Genomic DNA, 23870 nt, shown 5'->3' on the forward strand with positions numbered 1-23870 from the left:
ATGAGGGCTTCCCTGGTGGCACAGTGGTTGAGAGTCTGCCTGCAAATGCAGGGGACATGGGTTTGAGCCCTGGTCCGGGAAGATCCCACATGCTGCGGAGCAAATGGGCCCGTGAGCCACAACTACTGAGCCTGCGCGTCTGGAGCCTGTGCTCCGCAACAAGAGAGGCCGCGATAGTGAGAGGTCCACGCACCGCGATGACGAGTGGCCCCCGCTTGCCGCAACTAGAGAAAGGCCTCGCACAGAAACGAAGATCCAACACAGCCATAAATAAATAAATAAATAAATAATCAATCAATGAAACCAAAGCTGGTTCTCTGAAAAGATCAATAAGTTCAATAAGCCTCTAGTCAGGCCAACTATGAAAAAAAAAGAAAGGACACAAACAACTAATATCAGAAATGAAAAAGTAAGCTGAAACACATCATTGTAAATAGTAGTGATGTCCAGTTTTTCATTTCTGGCAACTCTTTAAAATTAATTTTTATTGGAGAAGAGTTGATTTAAAATGATTTCCTGGATACACCAGGAAACTCAGACACCAGCATCTCCACCACTTGTGGGGGCAGTGGGGTGGGGGGGGGGGTGTTTGTCTACAGAGAAGCTCCCTGGAGAATGCAACAGAAACAGTACCATAAAATTTACAGTAAAATAGGAACAGAGGCAGCCAGTTGATTTTGCACAGGTATATGCAAGCACTTCAAACCATCCACTCTTCTCGAACCCTGGCATGCCAACTGTCCATCACAGCACCTTTAAAAACACAGGCACAAACATCACGAGTGTTTGCCCATAGGGCTGTGTGGTTCTGGATTTTATGAGAAAGCCATCTTTAATATACAGGGTTATAAAACGTTGCCAGGTTATAGACTTACAGATTTCCTTTTTATACAAGTTCAAATGCTGCAACCATGACAAATCAGTGTCATTAGGGCATCCTCATGTCTCCACAATCATCTCATCAAAATTGCACCACATCAAAGGAGTTTCCCCATCAACCATCAGCTATGACATGTGGTGCTTTTTAGGATACAGATGCATTGTTTATGAACAGCTAATGGGTGAAACCACAGACCAACACATAGGATTTCAGGATAAACAAGAAAAATCACATGATCATATCACCAGATACAGAAAACATATCAGACAAAATCCAACGTCCATCACTAATAAAAACTCTCAGTAAACTAGGAATAGAGAGGAAGTTCCTCAACTTCATATCTACAAAACCCCCACAGCTGGACTTCCCTTGTGGCGCAGTGGTTAAGAATCCGCCTACCAGTGCAGGGGACACGGGTTCAAGCCCTGGTCCGGGAAGATCTCACATGCCGTGGAGCAACTAAGCCCATGAACCACAACTACTGAGCCTGCGCTCTAGAGCCTGTGAGCCACAACTACTGAGCCCTCACGCCACAACTACTGAAGCCCACGTGCCTAGAGCCCATGATCCACAAGAAGCCACTTCAATGAGAAGCACGCACACTGCAACGAAGAGTAGCCCCCACTCGCCACAACTAGAGAAAGCCCAATCACAGCAACGAAGACCCAATGCAGCCAAAAAAAAAAAAAAAACCAACCCCACAGCTAACAACATACTTAATGATGTGAAACTCAAAGCTTTCCCACTAAGGTCAGGTAAAAGACAAGGATGTCCCTTCTCGTCACTTCTTTCCAGCATTGTACTAGAAGTTCTAGCTAATGCAATCTGAACAAGAAAAGGCATACAGATTGGGAAAAAAGAAACAAAACTTCATTTACAGGTTATATGATCACCTAAGTAAAAAATCCAAAAGAACTGACAAATCTCCAGGAACTAAAAAGCCATTATAGCAAGGTTGCAGGATACAAGGCTAATATACAAAAGTCAATCTCTTCCCTATATACCAGCAGTGAATGGGTGGAATTTGAAATTAAAAACACAATACCACTTACATTAGCACCCCCAAAAGTGAAACACTTAGGTATAAATCAAACAAAATATGTACAAGATCTAAATGAAAAAAACTACAAAACTGATGAATGGAAGCAAAGAAGAACTAGATAAATGGAGAAATATTCCATATTCATGGATAGAAAGACTCAATATTGTCAAGGTATCAGTTCTTCCCAACTTGATCTATAGATTCAACACAATTTCAATCAAAATCCCAGCAAGTTATTTTGTGGATATCAACAAACTGATCCTAAAATTGATATGGAGAGACAAAAGACCCAGAAGAGCTTACACAATATTGAAGAAGAACAAAGAAGACTGACACTACTCGACTTCAAGATTTACTATAAAGCTATAGTAATCAAAACAGTGTGGTACTGGTCAATGGAACAGAACAGAGAGCCGAGAAACAGACCCTTATAAATACAGTCAACAATCTTTGATAAAACAGCAAAGAAAATACAATGAAGTAAAGACAGTCTTTCAACAAATGGTGCTGGAACAACTGGACATTCACATGTGAAAAAATGAATCTAGACCCTACATTCTTGACAAAAATTCAAAATAATCATAAATCTAAATGTAAAACAAACCTATAAAACTACTAGAAGATTACATAGGAGAGAACCTAGATGACCTTGAGTATGGCAATGACTTTTTTCTTATCACTTCATTCCTTCTTCATGCTCTTTTATGTAGAAAGTTTCTAATCTATGTTATTTTCCTTCTCTCTAAATAACCTTTGAACCATTTTTGCAAGGCAGGTTTACTGGCAAATTTCCTCAATTTTCATATGTCTAAGAAAGTATTTCTCCTTCAGTTATGAGGGATAATTTCACAAGGTACAGAATTCTAGATTGGTGAGATTGTTTTGGAGGGTTTTTTTTGGCAACGCTTTAAAGATTTCATTCCACTTTCTTCTTGCTTGCATGGCTTCTGAGAAGTCAGATGTCATTTTTACATTTGTTCTTCTAGAAGTGAGGGGTTCTTTTTTGTTTTGTGTTGTTTTACTTCTAGATTCTTTTGGATTTTTTTTTTTTATCTTTGTGATTTTCTGTACTTTGAAAATGATATGCCTAGGTGTAATTTTTTTGGTATTTATCCTGCTTGGTGTTCTGAGCTTCCTAACTCTGTGGTTTGGTGTCTGCCATTAACCTGGGGGAAATTCTCAGCCACTTTTTCAAATATTTTTTGTTTTTTTCTCTCTCTTCTCCTTCTGGTATTCCCATTACACATCTGCTACACCTTTTGCAGTTGTCCCAATGTCCTTGGATATTTTGTTCTGTTTTATATCAATCTTTGTTCTTATTGCTTTTCACTTTTTGAGGTTTCTATTGAGATATCCTCAAGCTCAGAGATTCTTTCCTCAGCCATGTCTAGTCTACTAATAAGACCATCAAAGGGATTCTTCATTTCTGTTACAGTGTTTTTGACCTCTAGCATTTCTTTTTGGCTCCTTCTCTCTACTTCCATTACCCATCTGGTTCTTCAATGCTATCTACTTTATCTATCAGAATCCTGCACATCTTAATCATTGTTTTAAATTCCTGGTCTGATAATTCCAACATTCCTGGCATGTCTGGATCTGATGCTTGCTCTGTCTCCTCAAATTATGTTTTTTTGCCTTTTGGTGTGCCTTGTAATTTCTTCTTATTAGACAGGATGTATGTGGTAAAATGAACTGCTGTAAAAAGACCTTTAGTAAAAGGTGGTGGTAAAGTGTGGGCATTAAGGGAGTGTTCTACAGTCCTATCATTAGGTCCCAGTCTTTAGTGAGTCTGTCTCTGGGCTGTGAACGTCACAAGTGTTTCAACATTTTTTCCTCCCCTTGCCACTTAGGTGGGACAGGATGGCTAGTGGGCTAGAGTTAAGGCATTTCCTTTCCCCCAGATCAGTCAGACTGATATAATCTAGCAAGTTAGGTCCTGGTTAAGTAGTTTCTCCTGAGGATGAAACCTTGTTAAGAAGAACAGAGTGCTCTAAGCATATTCCAAAATGGTTCCTTTTCCCCTCTCTCTGCCAGAAACGGGAGGGGATTTTTCTCTGGTATTTACTGTGAGAACCTGGTAGAGCTCCTAGAGGTGAATCTCACAAAATTGTGAGGACCCCACTATGACTGGGTCCCCTGGAGTTTTTAATTCTCAGATTTGTCCACACTGAGCCTCCAGCAACTCACCAATTACAGTTCAGATTTTCCTACCCAGCTGGTTCTCACACTGGTTTCTGCTCAGAAGTCTCTGCTCCAGTAAGCTGTGACTCCCTGTATTCTCCTGTCTCTCCAATCTTGCAGGAAGTGATTTGCCCTGTGTCCTCCCCTCTCTTACAGATCCAAGAAGAGTTGGTGACTTTTTCAGTCTGTTCAGCTTATTATATTACTGATTTTTAGGATGGAGTGGTGACTTCCAAGGTCCATTACAGGCAGAACAGGAAACGAGAAGTCTGGCAATGACTTTGATACAAAACCAAAGGTACAATCCATGAAAGAAATAATTGATAAGCTGGACTCCATTAAAATTAAAATCTTCTGCTCTGTGAAAGATACTATCAAGGAAATGAGAAGGCAAGTCATAGACTGGGAGAAAATATTTGCAAGAAACATCTAATAAAGAACTGTCACCTAAAACATATAAAGAACTCTTAATGGACCAAAGGTCTTAACAGATACCTCACCAAAGACAACATACAGATGGCAAATAAGCATATGAAAAGATGCTCCACGTCATAAGTCATGAGGGAAATGCAAATTAAAACAAGAGATACCACTACACATCTATTAGAATGACCAAACCCTGGAAAATGACAACAACAAATGCTGTCAGGATTTGACAGGATGTGGAGCAATAGGAACTCTCAATTCATCACTGGTGGGGATGAAAAGTGGTACAGTCACTTTCGAAGACAATTTGGTGGTTTCTTATAAAACTAAACATTCTTACCATGTGATCTAGCAATTGCACTCCTTGGTATTTATCCAAAGAGTTGGTAAATTACATGTACACAAGAACCTGCACACAGATGTTTATAGCAGCTTTTTCATAACTGCCCAAATATGGAAACAATCAAGATGTCTTTCAGAAGGTGAATGGATAAACAAACTTGGTACAAGCGGAGAGTGGAATATTATTCAGTGCTAAAAAGAAGTTAGCTATCAAGCCTTGAAAAGGCATGGAAGAACCTTAAACACATACTACTAAGTGAAAGAAGCCAATCTGAAGTCTACATACTGTATTATTCCAACTACTGATATTCTGGAAAAGGCAAAACAATGGAAATGGTAAAAAGATCAGAGGTTGCCAAGGGTTGAGGGAGGAGGGAGAGAAACAGGCAGGGCACAGAAGATTTTTAGGGAAGTGGAAATACTCTGTATGATACTGTAATGAAGGATATGTCATTTTATATTTGTCCAAACCATAGAATGCACAACACCAACAGTGAACCCTAAGATCAACTATGGACTTTGGGTGATTAGGATATCTATGTAGGTTAATTAATCATAACAAATATACCATTCTGGTGGTTGATAATGGAGGAAGACTATGCATGTGTGGGGAAAGGGGTTATATGGGAACTCTCTGTACCTTCCTCTAAATTTTGCTGTGTACTTAAAACTGCTCTTAAGAGTCTTTTTAAGAAAAAGTAAAACTGTCTTTATCCACAGATGGCATTGACCATTTGTATAGAAAATCCTATAGATTCTACCCAAAAGCTATTAAAAAATTAGTGAGTTTATTAGCAAGGCTGCATGATCCAAGGTCAGTATACAAAAATCAATTGTATTTTTATATACTAGCCACAATCAGAAGTAGAAATTTATAAATGTCAATAAGAGAACAAAAAATATGAACTACTTAGGGATAAATCTGATAAAAGATGTATAAGACATACAGTGAAAACTACAAAGCACTGCTGAGAACAATGAAACAACTAAATAAATGGAGAGATATACCATATTCATGGATCAGAAGACTCAATATTGTTAAGATGTCAATCCTCTGGGGGCTTCCCTGGTGGCGCAGTGGTTGAGAATCTGCCTGCCAATGCAGGGGACACAGGTTCGAGCCCTGGTCTGGGAGGATCCCACATGCCGCAGAGCAACTAGGCCCGTGAGCCACAATTACTGAGCCTGCGCGTCTGGAGCCTGTGCTCCGCAACAAGAGAGGCTGCGATAGTGAGAGGCCCGCGCACTGCGATGAAGAGTGGCCCCCACTTGCCACAACTAGAGAAAGCCCTCGCACAGAAACAAAGACCCAACACAGCCATAAATAAATAAATTAAATAAACCCCAAAAAAAGTTTAAAAAAAAAAATGTCAATTCTCCCCAAATTAAAGATGCAATGTAATCCCAATCAAAAGCCCACGAGGCTTTTTTGTAGAAATTGAAAGCAGATTCTGAAATTCATATGGAAATGCAAAAGATCTAGAATAGCCAGTCACATTCTGAAAAAGAACAAAGTTGGAGGACTTATACTACCTAACTTAAAGACTTGTGGCAAAGGTACAATAATGGAGACAGTGTGGCACTGATGTAAAGATAAACAAATGGACAAACAGAACAGAATGGAAAGTCCAGAAATAGGCCCACACCATATACGGTCAATTGATTTCCGACAACAGTAAAGTAATTAAGTAGAGAAAGGATACTCTTTTTCTTTCAAATGGTGCTGGAACAAATAGATATGCAAATGAAAAAAAAATAAATGCATTTCTATTTATATCTTGCTATATTAAAAAAAAATCAATTCAAAGTAGACCATAGACCTATTGTAAAACCTAAAACTATAAAATTCCTAGAAAAAAAAAGGCAGTAAATCTTTGTGGCTTTAGATAGTCAAAGATTTCTAATTGGACTTCATTAAAATTAAGAACCTCTGCTCTTTAAAGGACATTAAGAAAACCAAAAATATAAGCCACAGATGGGGAGAAAACATTTCTAAAACATAAATATCTGACAAACATATAAAAGGATATGTTTTTTAAAATTCTTAAAACTCAATAATAAAAGACGAACAACCCAATTAAAAATAGGTAAACAATTTGAACACATACTTCCATCAAAGAAGACACGCTGATGACAAATAAGCACATGCAAAGACTCAGTCATTGGGGAAATACATATTAAAACCACGATGAAATGCAACTACACACCTACTTGAATGTCTCAAATTAAAGACTTTCTATAACACTCTTTGGTGAAGATCTGAAGCAATTAGGACACAAATTCTTCTGGTGGCAATGTAAAATTGTACAACCACTTTTGAAGTGAGCCTGGCAGTTTCTTTCAAAGTTAAACATAATGGGGATATATGTATATGTATAGCTGATTCACTTTGTTATAAAGCAGAAACTAACACACCATTGAAAAGCAATTATATTCCAATAAAGATATTTTAAAAAAAGTTAAACATACGCCTCAGTCATTCCACCGGTATTTACCAAAGAAAAATGAAAATGTATGTCCATACAAAGACTTGCACATGAATGTTCATAGCAGTTTTATTTGTATAATACAAAATACGCATCAACAGGTGAATGGATATGCAGATCGTGGTCAATTTATGCAAGGGAATACTATTCTGTAATGTAAGAGAATGAAATACTAATCCATGGAACAACGTGGATGAACCTTAAAATAGTTACTCTGAGATAAAGAGGCCAGACCCCACCTCCCCCCAACAAAAGAGCACATACTGTATGATTCCCTTTATACCGAAAAATAAAAAACTAATTTGTAGCAACAGAAAGCAGATCAGCAGCTATCTGGGGATGTGGGAGGGACAACAGTAAGATTTACAAAGAGACATGAAGAAAACTGTCGGGAGTAATGATTATGTTTATTATTTGGATTGTACTGATGGTTTCACAGGTGTATACACCTATCAAAGCTTACTAAAACATACACTTTACATATGTGCTATTTACGATGTCAACCACACCTCCATAAAGCTGTTTTTAAAAAAGTAGAATAACATCTGTAACACTGACATGAAGAAATGTCTCACACATATTAAATTTTTTAAAAAGCTGTGCAATTATCTGTATCATGATCTCATTTACGTAAAATATGTGTGCTTATACTGAATATACAGTATGTATGCATGTATGTATGTATAGAAAAAAAAGCCTGAAGAAATATATTGTTAACCTGTTTACAGTTTGAGATCGGAGAAACAATATAGATATAGCTTTTCATTTTATATATCCCTATATTGTTTGAACTTTGTATAACAATTATGCGTTACTTCTGAAATTAACAAAGAGAAGAAATTAGCAGTTTTAAAAGCCACTGGACAAGATGAACTTGAAGGTAAAAGCCAAAATCACTTCTTTGTACAGCAGAAACTAACAACATTGTAAAGCAACTATATTCCAATAAAAAAGAATAAAATAAAAAGTAAAAAATAAAACAAATTGACTTATGTATGAAAAAAATGGAGTCTTTTCTTTGGAGAATGATCCCCAATCGTGGAGAACAGGGAGGGGGCACACGCCTCAGAGTCACCTGGACTGATCAGACTCAGAACTGCTCTGTCCCTCTCCCAGGAGAGAATCCCTACTTCCATGAGCTACCTGGATGGACAACAGCGTTTGTCTAATCCTCAGGTATCTTGAGGCACAAAAGCGCCAAGAGCTCTCAAAGACCAACAGCTTTACCTCCGATTTTCAGTGGGTATAAGGAATATCCAAAGCTATGATAAAAAAAATCTGACAATGTTTCTGAGCCCACGCTCTTGGGGTATTTAGTACCTTGGATAATTTGCTGCTGCTGTTCCCGGATTTCATCAAAACCCAAGCCTCTGGTCTCCTCCGGCTCCTCGAAGAGCCAAGGGTTGGGTACTCCTCGCTTGGCCCCTCCAGTCATCAGGCTGGACCTGAGAACAAGATTAAAGGCGTTACATAACTCGAAAAATACAGCTCTGCTGCAAATCACTCCCACGAGTGCAGCGGGGGCTAGCCTCGCCTGCTTTGAAAATTCAATTCGACTGCAATTTACTGCATGCTTAGTTTATGCCAGCAACTGTGTTCAGTGCTGGAAGAGATACGCAGATGAATAAGGCCCAAGCCTGGTCCCCAGGAGAATTACAGCCTGTGAAGGAGACTGTGGCAGCGTGTAATACTCTTACTAATCCTCCATGAGACATCTGAGTCAATAATCATAAATGAAGGTCTTAAATTTCAAAACACAAGGCCAAATGGAACTGGCCTTTCTATTAGGACAAAGTCTGTCTCACAGGTGGCACCAAAGGCACAAATATTATTTCTCAAGAAGATATAATTTTGCCACTACAGGTTATAGCATTAAAAATGACCACTGACTTTCGTGTTAGAGGGTATTTGGCTGCTCAGATAGAAACACATGCAGGGTTTCAAAACCAATTCTATGAATATAGTGTAGCATTTATAACACAAATTCTGAATTATCCATCTTAATCTTGACTCCCTCTCATAACCCACACGCTCCTTCTGCACCAGACATATTAGGCTCCTTGCTGGCCAAGGAACACAGAACACACATTTCTGGCCTCAGTCCCATGTTTACAGGATCCTTCTCAACCCAGGTATCTCCTTCTCCTGTCTCCACCTGCCCACATTCTGTCCAAACTGTGAGGACCATCTTGTGGATGAAACCCTATCCGACCACTTCTATCCAGAAGGGAACAGCCACTCACTTTATAGTATGACTCATAGGATTCTTTTTAAAATGATGGTAATGGGGGACTTCCCTGGTGGCACAGTGGTTAAGAATCCGCCTGCCAATGCAGGGGACACGGGTTCGAGCCCTGGTCCGGGAAGATCCCACATGCCACGGAGCACCTAAGCCCATGTGCCACAACTACTGAGCCTGTGCTCTAGAGCCTGCCAGCCACAACTACTGAAGCCCACGCGCCTAGAGCCCGTGCTCCACAACAAGAGAAGTCACTGCAATGAGAAGCCCGCGCACTGCAAAGAAGAGTAGCCCCTGCTCGCCGCAACTAGAGAAAGCCCGTGAGCAGCAACGAAGACCCAACGCAGCCAAATATTAAAAAAAAAAAAAAAGAATGGACCGTGCTCACCAGCTCTACTTCTTGACCTTCGGGGTTCACTCTTCAGCCCCTGGGATCCAACTTCTACCCCATCACTCTGCTGAGACTTTTCTCAACCATAACCTCCTTACTGCCATAAACCTCGTCCCAGTTCTCACTTCACCCGTCCTCCAGGCCTCACTGGCCACTGCTGACCTTCTTCCAGTATCCAGGAAACCCCTCCTCCCTCGGCTCCTTCCACGCCCCTCTCTCTCCCACGGGCAGGTCCTTCTCTGTAACTTGCAGGTACCTCTTCTTCCATCTGCCCTTTAAATAGCAGTGTGCCTCAGGGATTCTATTTAGATCTTCTCTTCTTGCTATACTGTCTCTCCCTGGGCAATTTTACCTGTGGTTTCAGGCTGTAAGGACCGATGCTAGCAGTGCTTAGACCATTCTTATGCCCCAATACAAATGAAACAGGCCATATTTCTCTTGAGTCATCATGGTGGTGGATTCTTACCTGGGGCTCCCGCCCTGGCAGGGCACTATCAGAAATCTGAGGGTGGGGGAGGAATGGCATACAAATAGTTAAAAAGAAACCCCACATATCACAATCCATGCGAGGCAGGTCCTCCCACCCCTCATCCTGATTGAAAAATCACTGACTTTCAAATTTCTCTACCCACACCATCTCCCTACAGGCTCTTCTATCTGCATTTATGGATTTTCCTTTAGGACTCTCCAGCTGGGAACTCCACTCCAAATTCAACACACCCAAAATCAAATTCACTACTTTCACCTCATAAGCGGTTTCTTCTCCTATCCTTTCTAGCGGCATCACTGTATTCCCAAGTCATCCAACCCCCCCGCCACGTCTCATCAATTCCCAAGACCTCCCTTGGAGCTGGTTCTCAAGTCCACGCCCCAAGTGCATCCCCGCTGGTGCTGTCTCAGCTCAGACCTCATCATCTCTCGCGTAGAAGATGCTCATAGCCTGCAACCGCTCTCCTTGTTCCCAGTCACCCCGATTCAAATCACCTTACGCTCTGCTGCCAGAACGATCTTTCTAGAACACAGATCTCCCCTATTTTAAAACTGTCACGACTCCCTAAGAAGCTACAGGTCAGACTTAAGCTTTACAACATGGCCCCAGTGATCTCTGCAACGTCATCTCCCGACACCCCCCTTCCATACCCTACTCTTCCTTCAGCCTTACAGACTCTCACCACGTCTCAGACAAAGGCACAAACTTTCACACTCTCATGTTTTTGTATGAGTCTGGAGGGTCCCCACCCCCACCCCTTTGTCCATCTGGCAAAATTCTATTCATCCCCTAAGGCTCAACTCAAATGTCACTTCTGCTGTTTAGTCTTTCCTGATTCCCGTCCCCACCCCCCTTCCCTTAAATCAATCACTCCTGGTGCTCTCATGGCACTTCGTGCAAAACCTCCAACGTGGCATTTATCAAGCAGGATTGTAGTTAGTTATTTACTCATCTGTCTCCCTTCCTAAATTATGAGCTCTGGAAGGAAAGAGGCCACATGACAGTCATGTTTATATCCCTAGGACCAGAAAGACAGTTCCTCTGAGTACGCTGGAGAAGCATTCAGTACGTGTTTATGAAACAGAACTAAGAAAACCACTGAGCTTTTTCAGCAAGAGAGACAAAATGAGAGGGGTATTTGACATTTATCTTGAGATTAAAAAAAAAAAAGGCAAAGGAAAACTTAACTGCTACCTGCCTTCAAGAGTTTAGCAGCAAAGACTGACGTTGTTCAAGCAGATGGAGAGAATTTTAACTTGAACGGGAATTCTGTCACTAAAACACCTTGCAGCTCAAGCCCACTTTTGGAAGGACGATGAAGGAGTGTTTCTCCTTTGAAAAGTCAGCTAAAGAAAGGAAATGCTAAATACTATGCTTCTGAGGTTAGGGTAGACTTGAAATGTTTTTAAAAATAAATCCATCATTTTTACCTATATTTTCAAGATGGAACTTATCTAATAAATGGAACTTATCAAATAAATGCCACGTTACTAAACAGGTTAGCTATCTGTCTCAAAAAGATTTTACCAAAAAGTTTCATAGTCCTTTCTGACACTGTAAAAATATTTCATTTTTATCCCCCAAAGAAAGTGATACACATTATTAAATTATGACAATACGGGGGGGGGTTGCAGTTAATCCATGTTTTTCTGCTGACAAATGTAGTTGCAACTTGTCAGAGTTCACAGGGAGGGTGTTCTTATCAACCGAATATAGAATTGAAAAAGCAGTGAATTCCAAGCAGCAGCTTTTCTTAGCATTTCCAAAAGATGTCAAAGTGACCATAAAATGTTTGTTTTGTCTGAAAAAACAGTGTTTGAGTATTCACAGGCCACAGAGAGGTCTGCAGTCAGGACTAGAGATGATATTTCTAGGGTGTCAGTGAGGTGAATCGAGTCTACAGAGCTTTGTAACTAGACTTGCCTGTAGGTGTGAAAATGCTACTATGGTCTGAAAGGGCGATTCCTTTCTCAAAGCTTTCTCAGCTAGTTTCTTTCCATGAATATAAAGATGCACAGAGGCTCAACTTTCAATCAGAAAATAGTTTCTTTGACATACATTCTTTAAAGGAAAAATCTGGCAACAATATCCAGGCTGGCTTACACTGAGGAGAGGCCGCAGTCAGGGAGGTAGACCAGAAGGCTAGTGCCATTTAGGCAGAAGGGGATGGGGGGCTGGATGAGGGAAATGACAAGATGGAATGGCAGGGAAGGGACAATTCACCCAGCAATTCAAAGGAAAGCCCCACAAAAGTGCTGCTGAGTAGAATGGATACAGAGGATAAAGATTTCCAAAACTGGGTGACTTGGAGAACTGACACAACTTAGGGAAATGTTTCATTTCCTTTCGGGATTTTCTCAAATTTCAATATAACTCCCGTAACAACCCCAAAGTAAAACTGCTGTCGAGATCATAAGCTATGGATTTGTAGCTACTTGTAGCCATATTTACTAGACAGCTAACTTCTTTAAGCCCAGTACTCTGTCCAATTCTGTTTTTGTATCCCATCCACCTATTCATCCAACCATCCTTCCTCCACACACTTACTGAGTCCCTTCTATGTGCCAGCATGAATCTAGGGCCTTTGGAAGAGAACAAGAGAGACAAATACCTGACCTCAGGGAGCTGGTACTCCAGGGACAATAAATGCCTAACACTGTGCCTTTTGCAAAGTACTCAAATTTTTGTTGTTGTTGTTAACTAATTGAATAAAGATTAGTCAATTTGTTTAGACTAATTAGTATTAGTCCAGAACAATAAGACCTCAAGCAAGGAAAATCTCTTACTTACACGTCATCCAAGGAAAGTCTCACCACAGCATCTTTAAAATCTACCGCAAGCAAATAATTTTTTAATTGTAAACCACTCTCATTTTTCTCCCTATTTCACTGCTGGCTAAAGGTTACCATAAGAAGTTTTAAATGTAACGTTAAAATTTAACAAAACCGTTCACAGAAGAACACAAATGCAGGGTGGGAAAAGGCCATCAGAAGTCATTATTTTGGCCTCTGACCTGAAGTTGAGAAACCTCTGTGTGCTATTCTCGAGTCATCCAGGCAATCTAAAATCAAGCAAATAAAACCAAAGGGAACAATTCTTTACTTTTACCTTAATGTCACTGTCATGGTACCTGAAAAGTCGAAGGAGGAGAGGAATGGGTGATTAAAAAAATAAACAGAATTCTTAGGTTTTGTCTATTTTTTAAATTGAAGTATAGTTGATGTACAATGTTGTGCTAATCTCTGCCGTACAGCAAAGTGACTCAGTTATACACATGTAGACTTTTTATGTTTCCATTATCGTTTATCACAGGATACTAAATATAGTTCTCTGTGCTATATATTAGGACCTTGGTGTTTAAAAACCTAAGAATTCTAAGTGAAAGGTGAATTAGCTGCTCTGCCAAATGTCTGGTGACTGAGCGCCATCTGCTGGTTAGTGATTAAAGTTCAAGTACAAAATAAATGTTAAGCAATCCAATAATTACCACTTATTACAAGCAGCTCCTTAACTTTATTACACAGTGGAGTCTTGAAAACACGTTTAGAAACAAAGAGTGAAAGTCAACAATATGCTTACATATTACAAGGGAGTTTCTGTTGTGCCTTTTCGACACTCTTTTCAATAACAAATGTTCTACATCTTCTTTCACTTTTTTCTGCATGACCAAACACACTTAAATGATAAATCCAATGAGAACCCAATGAGGCTGACAATTTGCATTTAGGCATTAGGCGTGCCCAGTGATTTCCACCTTTGCCTCAACTTGTTTTCCCCCTTATTTGTTTCCATTCTCACTCATTTAAAGATACAAGGCACTAAAATATTCAATTAATTGTGCAAATTAACACTGTTCTCTGGACAAAGATGCAAGTCCAGTAAAATGAAATTATTGGCTGGCAGGGAGTAGAATTAAACACTACAGTGCTCTACACAGTGTTAAAAATTCTATGCTAGTAGAATTTTATATTTTTCAGCTGATGTACAAAAATCCAAATTTGGCATTGAGACTGTTGAAGGGTGTGAATAATGTATATGCTCAAGATGCACAAAAGGCAAGCACCGCCTATACAGTCATCATTTCCACCTCAATAACCTTGTTTCTTATCAATTAATCTAGTTCATATCTAAAAACTCAAATTCATAATAACCATGGCATCCTCTCCCTCTGGAGCCAAGGCCCAGAAATCTGTAGTCTCCCTCAGGTGATTTTTAGGCAACCAGCCAGGCACCAATACACAGATGGGTATGGAAATTACAGGTCTGGAAAAAGTAGGGTTGAAGAACGAGGGAAACCATAAGGGGTACAAACCCTACTCACTCTACAAGGGCGATCTCAAGTCTCGTTCCATCCAGTTCTTCTCAACCTCCTCCACCTCACATGGCTCTCTTTTCCAATCTCCTAGACCATTTATGGCCCAGGCCACATCATTTAGCACTTACTTATAAACCATCACGGACTGTTCTCCAATTCTGTTGAGCAGGATAGAAAGACGTGCCACCTCTGAATTCCCCTCTGCTAAGATCAGTGACAGCAAGTGTTGTGGAATGTTTATAGACCACTTCACAAAAGCATAAATATACACCTTCACAAATATTTATCTCATCCGAACTTCACAACATTTTGAGTCATGATTATTTGCATTTTACAGAAAACGAAATGGAGTCAAGATTCACACCCAGGTTTTCTAACTGTAAACCCTTAGCTCCGTCCACTGAATTACGCGTGCAAAGTTAGCAATCCTCGGCTGGCTTCTACTAAGTGCAGCGAACAGGAGGGCAAAGTACTCAAAGCCAGTGAGAAGGAACAGATGATGAGGGTCCCTGCAAGGGACCAAAATTCAGAGAAAGGGAGGCCCGCGAAACGAAACCCATAGCCAAGGTCAAGGAGATGAGTTCTAGTTCTCCTTCTGCCATTAACCCGCCCTGGGTACAATGACAGTTTCCTCATCTGTAAACCAAAAAAGTAATCCCTTCTCTGCTTATCTTGAAGATTATTATGACAGTCAAATAATCTGTACGAAAGTGCTTGGCAAATACAGAAGAGGGGGAGGGAGAAACAAAGTTTTTAAAATTTTATTAAATTTTTTGCTGCATTAGGTCTTCATTGCTGCACACAGGCTTTCTCTAGTTGCGGCGAGCGGGGGGCTGCTCTTGGCTGTGGTACGCGGGCTTCTCATTGCGGTGGCTTCTCTTGTTGTGGAGCAGGGGCTCTAGGCACGCAGGCTTCAGTAGTTGTGGCTGGCGGGCTCTAGGAGTGTAGGCTCAGTAGTTGTGGCGCACGGGCTTAGCTGCTCCGCGGCATGTGGGATCTTCCGGACTAGGGCTCAAACCTGTGTTCCCTGCATTGGCAGGCGGATTCTTAACCACCGTGCCACCAGGGAAGTCCCTCTTTTCTTAATAGAAAAGAAAATCCTTTTTTTTTTTTTTTTTTCCCCAGTTTCTTTACAATTTTCACTTACAAGAAGCACAAGTTGGAAAGTATTATATAGGCTTTATAAAAAATAAATCAACATAACTTACAATACAGTGTGTATAGGTAACTCCTTTCTTCTTCCTGCTTATTCACTGCCTGGAATTTGCTTCCTTTTTCAATTCCCAAGTGAGTTTTATCATTTAAAGGTAATGCATGAGGACTTCCCTGGTGGCACAGTTGTTAAGTATCTGCCCGCCAATGCAGGGGACACGGGTTCGAGCCCTGGCCCGGGAAGATCCCACATGCCGCGGAGCAACTAAGCCTACGAGCCACAACTACTGAGCCTGTACACTGCAACTACTGAGCCTGTGCACAACTACTGAAACCCGCGCACCTAGAGCCCATGCTCTGCAACAAGAGAAGCCACCGCACCACAACGAAGAGCAGCCCCTGCCCACCGCAACTAGAGAAAGCCCACACCCAGCAAATGAAGACCCAACGCAGCCAAAAAACAATAATAAAAGTAATGCATGAAGTAGGAAATCTTTTTATTTTCCCCATCAAAAGTCACAACTGTACCAGTAGTTAAGGACTGCAATTCAAAACAAGATACCATTTCTCACCCATCAGATCAGCATAACCCAACCAGTTCTGTAACACCCACCGACACCTACGGTGTAGGGAAATGGGCTCTCCCATATACCGTCAGAGGAAACGTAAAGCACTATAACTTTTAAGAAACAGACATGGCAGAACCTGTTACGTTTTGAACACCCATACCTTTTGTCCCAATAACCCCACCTAGAGGAATCTGTTCTATAGAGGCAGAAGCCACATTCTTCGTGGATATTTACCGCATCATTGTTTGTAATGGCAAAAAACTAAACCACCCAATATTCAGCAAATGGGGAGTGGCTGGAAAAGTGACTGCCTCTTTCTATTGTGAAATAATGCAGCTATTGAAGAGAATTTTGTTAAATCTATTTTTGTTAGAGGAATGCCCAAATTTAAATGAAAAACAGTAAATTACAGAGTAATATGTAAAATTCTTTTTTTTTCACAAAATAGGAAAGGAAAATGCATATTCATGTAACTACACTTGTAAATATATGTACAAGCACAGATAAATGTGGGGAGGTTAACACAGGTTACGTCAGGAGAATGACACTGGAGGGAAGGAAGGGGGAGCGGGTATTAACTTTGGGTCATACCTCAGTGTGGACTGACTTGTTATAAGGAGTGTGTATCATGTGGATAATTTGTTTTAAATCCAATTAAAGATGAGTCATTTCCCCATAGGGTGGGAGAACCAGGGAAGGGGAGCTAATAAGGCAGCAAAGACCCACAAAAGTAAAGACCACTTAAGTGAAGACTATCAGAGGCACTGAAAGTGTTCCTCTTCTTTCAAAATTAAGAATGGGAAGCAGAAACTAAAAACCAAGAAATGCCAAAACCAAACATCTTTTTCCAGGGGGAAAAGAGCAATGGAAGAGAAAAATGTGACAGGAAAAGTCAAGGAAGGAAGATGAAAGAGAGGGAAAGAAACAAGAATAAACAGCTTGCGGATGGATGGGGGCAAAAGTCTACAGAGAAGCCCTGAGGAGGAAGTTTAAACATGACAAATGGGTTTGCGGTGACACAGAGAAAGGGGGAAAAGATGAAAGAGAACTGAAAGGTAAGCGATTCCTCCTCCAAAGCTGGAAAGTCCAAGCAATCAACCCTTCTCTCCTCACTCTCAAGGGAGGAGAACCCTAACTTTTAAAAATCTAGAAACTGGGAAGGTCTGAGTATGTCTCCCCTTCTACTGACTTACATCTCCACCTTGTGGCCTGTTCAAGACATAGCTGTGTGTGTGTGTGCATACATACACACACACACGTACAGATGGATACATATGCGTCTCAGTGTATATGTGCATGTATACTTATACATAGGTATACATAGCTATATACATATACATACACATACATATGTAACATATACACTAAGCATATATGTAATGTAATATATAAGTATACGTTATATATTGTATGTGTGTATAAGTATATATACATATGTATTATATAAAAGTGTGTATACATGTGTATTTACGAATTTTTAAATTCAAATACAACATATAGACAAAGAAACCAAAGCGTACAGCTCAAAGATAATTCACAAAGTGAACACCCCCAGTTAATCACTACCCAGGATAAGAAACGGAGCATAGGCAGAACCCCAGGACCTCCCATGCCCCCTTCTGGTCACTACTTCCCCCAAAGGGAACCACTTTCATTATTGATAACACCATATACAAGGTCTGCCTTTATAGGAATGGAATCCATATAGTACGCAAGCTTCCGCCTGGCTTATTTCACTCAGTGCTGTGTTTGCACACGCTTCTGCCTGGCTTATTTCACTGAGTGTTGTGTCTGTGAGACGCATCCAGTGTGTGGTGTGTGGCTGTAGATCGTTTCCTCTCATTAGGATCATTGTATAAACACGCCCTCATGTATTTATCCACTACAGTGTTGGTGTTCAGTGGTTGTTTCCAGGTGGGACTATTTTAGAAGGATGCTATAAACACGTACATGTTCTTAGTACATACAGTTCAGTTTTCAGAGTTTTCCAGAGTGGTTGTAAAATGATGGTCCCCCCAGCAGGACATGAGAACTCCAGTGGCTCCACATCTTAGTAACTCCTGAGACGTCTGTAATTTTAATTTTAGCCAATCTGGCAGGCGTAATGGTATGACAGCATGGCTTTAGTTTGCAATTTCCTGATGACTGGAGAGGCTGAACACCTTTTCATGTGTGCAGCCACTGGACACCCTCTTTTGTCAAGTACAACGTCAAGTCGTCTGCCTATTTTTTCCCTAAGGAGTTGTCTTTTTGATTTATGGGGGCTCTTTATATATTCCAGATATGACTTATGTAACAGATATATTCACTGCAAATCTAGATTCCCATACTATGGCTTGGCTTTCACTCTCTCTGTGGTATCTTTTGATACACAGAATTTCTTATTTCAGTGAAATCCAACTTACCATGCGTTTCCTTCATGTTCAGTCTTTGTGTCCTGTTTAAGAAATCTTTACCTATTCCCAAGGTCATAAAGATATCTTCCGGGCTTCCCTGGTGGCGCAGTGGTTGAGAATCTGCCTCCCAATGCAGGGGACACGGGTTCGAGCCCTGGTCTGGGAAGATCCCACATGCCGTGGAGCAACTGGGCCCGTGAGCCACAACTGAGCCTGCGCGTCTGGAGCCTGTGCTCCGCAGCAAGAGAGGCCGCGACAGTGAGGCCCGCGCACCGCGATGAAGAGTTGGCCCCCACTCGCCGCAACTGGAGAAAGCCCTCGCACAGAAACGAAGACCCAACACAGTCAAAAATAAATAAATAAATAAATAAATAAAATAATAACATAAGCATTACCAAAAAAACTTTAAAAAAAAAATCTTCCTACGTTTTCTTAAAGTTTTATTTTACCTTTCACATTTAGGTCTACAATCGTTCTGGAATTGATTTTCATGGAGGGTTGACTGTAGAGGCTAAGATTTGGTTTTTTTTTTTTTCCATGTGGATATTCAGCTGACCTATTTATTGAAAAGATCCTCTTTTCTCCCCTGCATTGCAGTGTCACCTCGGTCATAAATCAAGTGACAACATGTGTATGGAGGGCTGTTTCTGGACTCTATTTTGATCCACTGGTTTATTGGCCTGACGTTGTGCCAACACCACAACTGCAGCTTTACGGTTAAGTCTTGAAAAATGATCACGTGAGTGTTCAAAACTTTTGTTCTTCAAAATTGCCATATACACCTTAGAATCAGCTTAAGTGACGGACAAAAAAACAAACAAAAAACTGGCTGGGGAATCTAAATGGGTTTGCTCTCAATCTACAGATCAATTTTAAGAGAACTAACATCTTTACAGTCCTGAGTCCTCCCAATCTGTGAACACGGTTATCCCTCCATCAGGTCTTCCTTCCTTTCTCTAAATGCTTTATAGTTTTGAGTGTAGAGGTTTCATACTTCTTTCATTTGACTTATTCCTATATATCTCCTGTTTTTAAAATACTATTATCAATAGCATCTTTTAAGTTTGTTTTCATTTGGTACGTCTTTGTGGTCCAGCTTTCAAGGCCTTCCTAGGAGAGGAACCAGCAGGTTGCTGCTGCGAGCTCACGGCCAGACTACGCTTTATCACATCCACACGGTGACAACTGGCCACCTTCAGTGACTTGAGCAACAATGTGGGATTGCAACGACTGATATTCACCTAGGCCTCAACGTCTCTGGGTTCACTCCCTTGATCAGTCATCCAAACGGATAATCCCTCTTTACCATCAGTATTCTATTTGGAAGTCATGCTGCTAACAGAGCTTCCTTTCCTAGCCCACGGAGAAAAAAAAAAAAATCTGGGCTAAATGACCTTCAAGTGATAATCAGTCTGGTTAGTACACACATAACTGAAACACTTCAAAAGAGCTACTCTGTCAAGTTTGAGACAATTTCAAGATATTTAAGAGCACTATTTAAACATTCTACTTCATAAGCTCCAAGACATACTGCTAGACAAAAAAGATAACACACAGTAAAGAGGACATTTTACACGATAATTCACATTAAAAACTGAAAGGGTGAGAGAGTGACTGGAGATGTATGTGTATCCTTATACACGTGTATTACCTTTCTAGAAGGATACACAAAAAACTGTTAGAAGTTGCTGCCTCCAGGGAGGAAAAGGGAAAAATGCATGCCAGAAGTGGGAGGGCACTCCAGTTTTCATTGATAACCTTTTTGTACAGTTGGGTGTTTACAATGCGATAAATATCTTTAAAAGTAAATGTATGTTTTAAATTTTTTCAAAAGCAAGTATTCTATTCATTCCCATTAACCACTGGAATATCCCAAAGCACCAACATTCTGGCCTGACACTATCAGACTGCCTCTTCCAGAAAAGAAGTCAAAAAAAGACTTGGTCCTATGACATATCCAGTTTTTCTCCCCAAGAAAACATGGTCACCGTACACTTTGCATAGCTAGTATCAGACCAGTAGTTAATACAGGAAAAAAAAAAAGTGCTAAGGCAACATATATTCCAGATTTTTCAGGTCGGTCCATGTTTCGAACACTCCCTTCTTGTCCCTAAGTATCAGTCCCTGCATCAAATTAACCTATTTAACCTATGTTTCTCCAGAACATGGAGACAAAGTCAGAAGCTATTACCACCCAAATGGAATTAAACAATAATTAACATAAAATGCACAAGATCATCTGTCTACAGAAGAAGCCAGCTCTATGAAACTGTATAAATGTGTTGCTATTGAAACTGGGTTCTACTTCGAAAGCACCTCTCCTAAACCTCCTCAGGAATACAGGCAAGAGTAAATAGCCCAGCTTCTTTAAACAGTGAACTAGAGATTTAAAGCAATTATCCAAGTTCCACTTGAACCTAAATAAAATAACCCAGAAGGCCAGTGAGCTACCACTTCTCTGGGATTTCAAGAATTTACTGAGGTCACAGTAGTGAGGAACCTGGAGTCTCTGCTGTCAGAAGAAACTTCAAGATGAAGAGAGTCACTGTTGCTAAGGGAACACAGAGGAGGGTTGGTACACCAGTCCTACCCAACATCTCTATGTCCTTTCTCCCTTGTTATCAGAATTCGATTTTGTTCAAGGCTCCATTGCTCAGGGAACATAAGCCTGTCCTCAGTTTCAGTTCAGGGATATATCTATCCTGAATAAACCAAGCCAATCATGGCAGCTCCATTCCACCATGGTTCTTGGTATAACATAGCATGTGATACAATCCTAGCCTATTTCTGTTTTGAGCCAAAGTCCACTGTGAAGCTTCCAGGAGGTGTTTTTTTCCCCCTCTTAGAAAGTAACTGGAAAATACAAGAGAATCAACAGAAAAACTACTGAAAATCAGAATTAGACTGTTTACATATAATAGCATCCAGATATCCAGTTTTCAAATAAACATCAAAAAGCATGACGAAATGAAAAACTGAATTTAAAACTACCACCAAAACTATAAAACACCTCAAAATAAATTAAACCAGAAATGTGTATTTGAAGAAAACATTCTGAAAGGCCTGAAAGATGGCTTGAACAAACAGAAAAAAACCCCATATTCTTGGGTAGGAAAATTCAACATTATAAAGGATTTCAAGATTTCATGTAACCCCAATTTTTAAAAAACCAACAGTTATTTCTCTCTTTTTTGGAATTAGATTAGCTGATTGAGTTCATTTTTTTTAATGAAAATTGTTTAAAAATAGTACAATGACAGAAGACTAGCCCTATCATGTACTAAAACTTATAATAAAGCCACAAAATTAATGGTGTTAGCACAGAGATCAATGAAATGCCTTACAAAGTCCAGAAATAGATCCAAATATATAGGAATGTATTATACGATAAATCTCATCATCTCAGAATTTGTGAAAAGATGGATGACTCCGTAAAAAAATGTAGTCAGTCACAAAAATAGTCAAATAGGAAAAAAGTGCGATTCATACTCTTCAAATTCCAAATGCATCAAATATTTAACAGAGTAAACAAATTTAACAAAAATTTAACATCAGAACTATCTTCATATACTAGATTGGAATAGGATACAAAATTTAATAACTCTTTGGAGAAGACTGTATGGAAATAGGCACTCACATAAGTTGCTAGCACAGATCTAAATTGGTTCTGTGAAAATTATAAATGCATATATCCTTTGGCCCAGCCATCCTTCTTCTAAGAACTTATCTAGACTTTCACACATATGAAATCCCTTATGTACAAGGTTATTCACCACTATATTTTTGTAATAGAAAAAAAAACTATGTAATATATATACACAAATGTAATAGAGTAGAAACAAAACATATCAATAGGAGACTAGTTAAATTACAGTAGTGCACACAATGAAATATAAGGCTATAAAAACTAATGCCAGAGGATTCAATTACAACATCAACCCTCATATTTCCAAAAAAAAAAAAACCCCATAACTAATGACAAAACCTCATGTGCTGGTTTGGGAAGACCTCCAGGAAATTTAGATGACAAAAGAATGCTGTAGAATAATTTGTGTAGTATGCTACCGTTTGTGTAAAAGATGGATGGAAATAAAATATTCCTATTTGCTGGTATATATTCAAGAGAACCTTGGAAATATATACCAAAAATCATTAACACTGATATTTGTTGAGGAGGGGGGCACACAGAAGGGAGGGAGGCTTTCCACTGAACACTGTTAAGTGCTTTTAAAATGTCTCAGCCTCGTGAATACATTACTTATGCAAGACATACCCTCCTTCCTCTCCTACTGAAGTTTGGAGTGTGGCTGGGAACTTTCTACAGGTATGCTCGACCAAGAGGAATCGGTCTGAAGACAAAGGCAAAACAAAGACATGGCCAGAACCTGGATCATCACCGACTGTAGAATTAACCACCCTTCTCAATCCTCTAACTTGGAATTTATTATATGGAGGCATTTTTCCTTATGTAAGTGGTTCTGCGTAGGGTTGTCTGTTCCCTGCAGCTGAGGGCATCGTGACTGTAATACCAGCGCGTGAGCCAATAATAGCAGCGCGTGAGCCAAACCAGGCACCCCCTTGGTGAGGGTAAGAACAATAAACACCGTCTTCTTTTCTAGACCTTTTAGGTGCTTTCCTTGGTCCTTCTCCTCCTCTGACTGCTGCAGACACAACCTCCCTTTCTAGTCTGCATTGTATATACCCATTTGCACTGAATTTGTCCTGTGTTTATGTTTCCCCTGCCTGACTGAACTCTTTCAGAATGAGCATTATAAAAGGTGAACAAACCCCACCAGGGTCGCCTCTCAGCCCACCTCATGTGCCTCTAGTAACTTCTGATTCTAATCTCCGCTAATTGAGAGTAGGCAGACTATGTACCAAAGTTACTTATCTTTCCATCAAACCACCCCAAATAATCAGTGAGACAGAGACAAAAAGCGAGGGGTGGCCCCAAGTCCCAT

The 23870-nt window shown here is 40.2% G+C and overlaps 1 protein-coding gene across 6 annotated transcripts in view; it reads right to left on the minus strand.

Annotated features, from left to right (window-relative positions):
- Nucleotides 1-23870, minus strand: part of STX8 (syntaxin 8) — a 242079-nt gene that overhangs the window by 188742 nt on the left and 29467 nt on the right. For all 6 annotated transcript variants that reach the window (XM_082441462.1, XM_082441466.1, XM_082441465.1 and 3 more), the window contains one exon: nucleotides 8678-8802. In XM_082441462.1, the coding sequence (XP_082297588.1) occupies nucleotides 8678-8802 (125 nt within the window). The remainder of the gene's footprint in view (nucleotides 1-8677; nucleotides 8803-23870) is intronic.

Source organism: Balaenoptera physalus (genome assembly GCF_965194825.1).
Source record: "Balaenoptera physalus genome assembly, chromosome: 20".
NCBI lineage: Eukaryota > Metazoa > Chordata > Mammalia > Artiodactyla > Balaenopteridae > Balaenoptera > Balaenoptera physalus.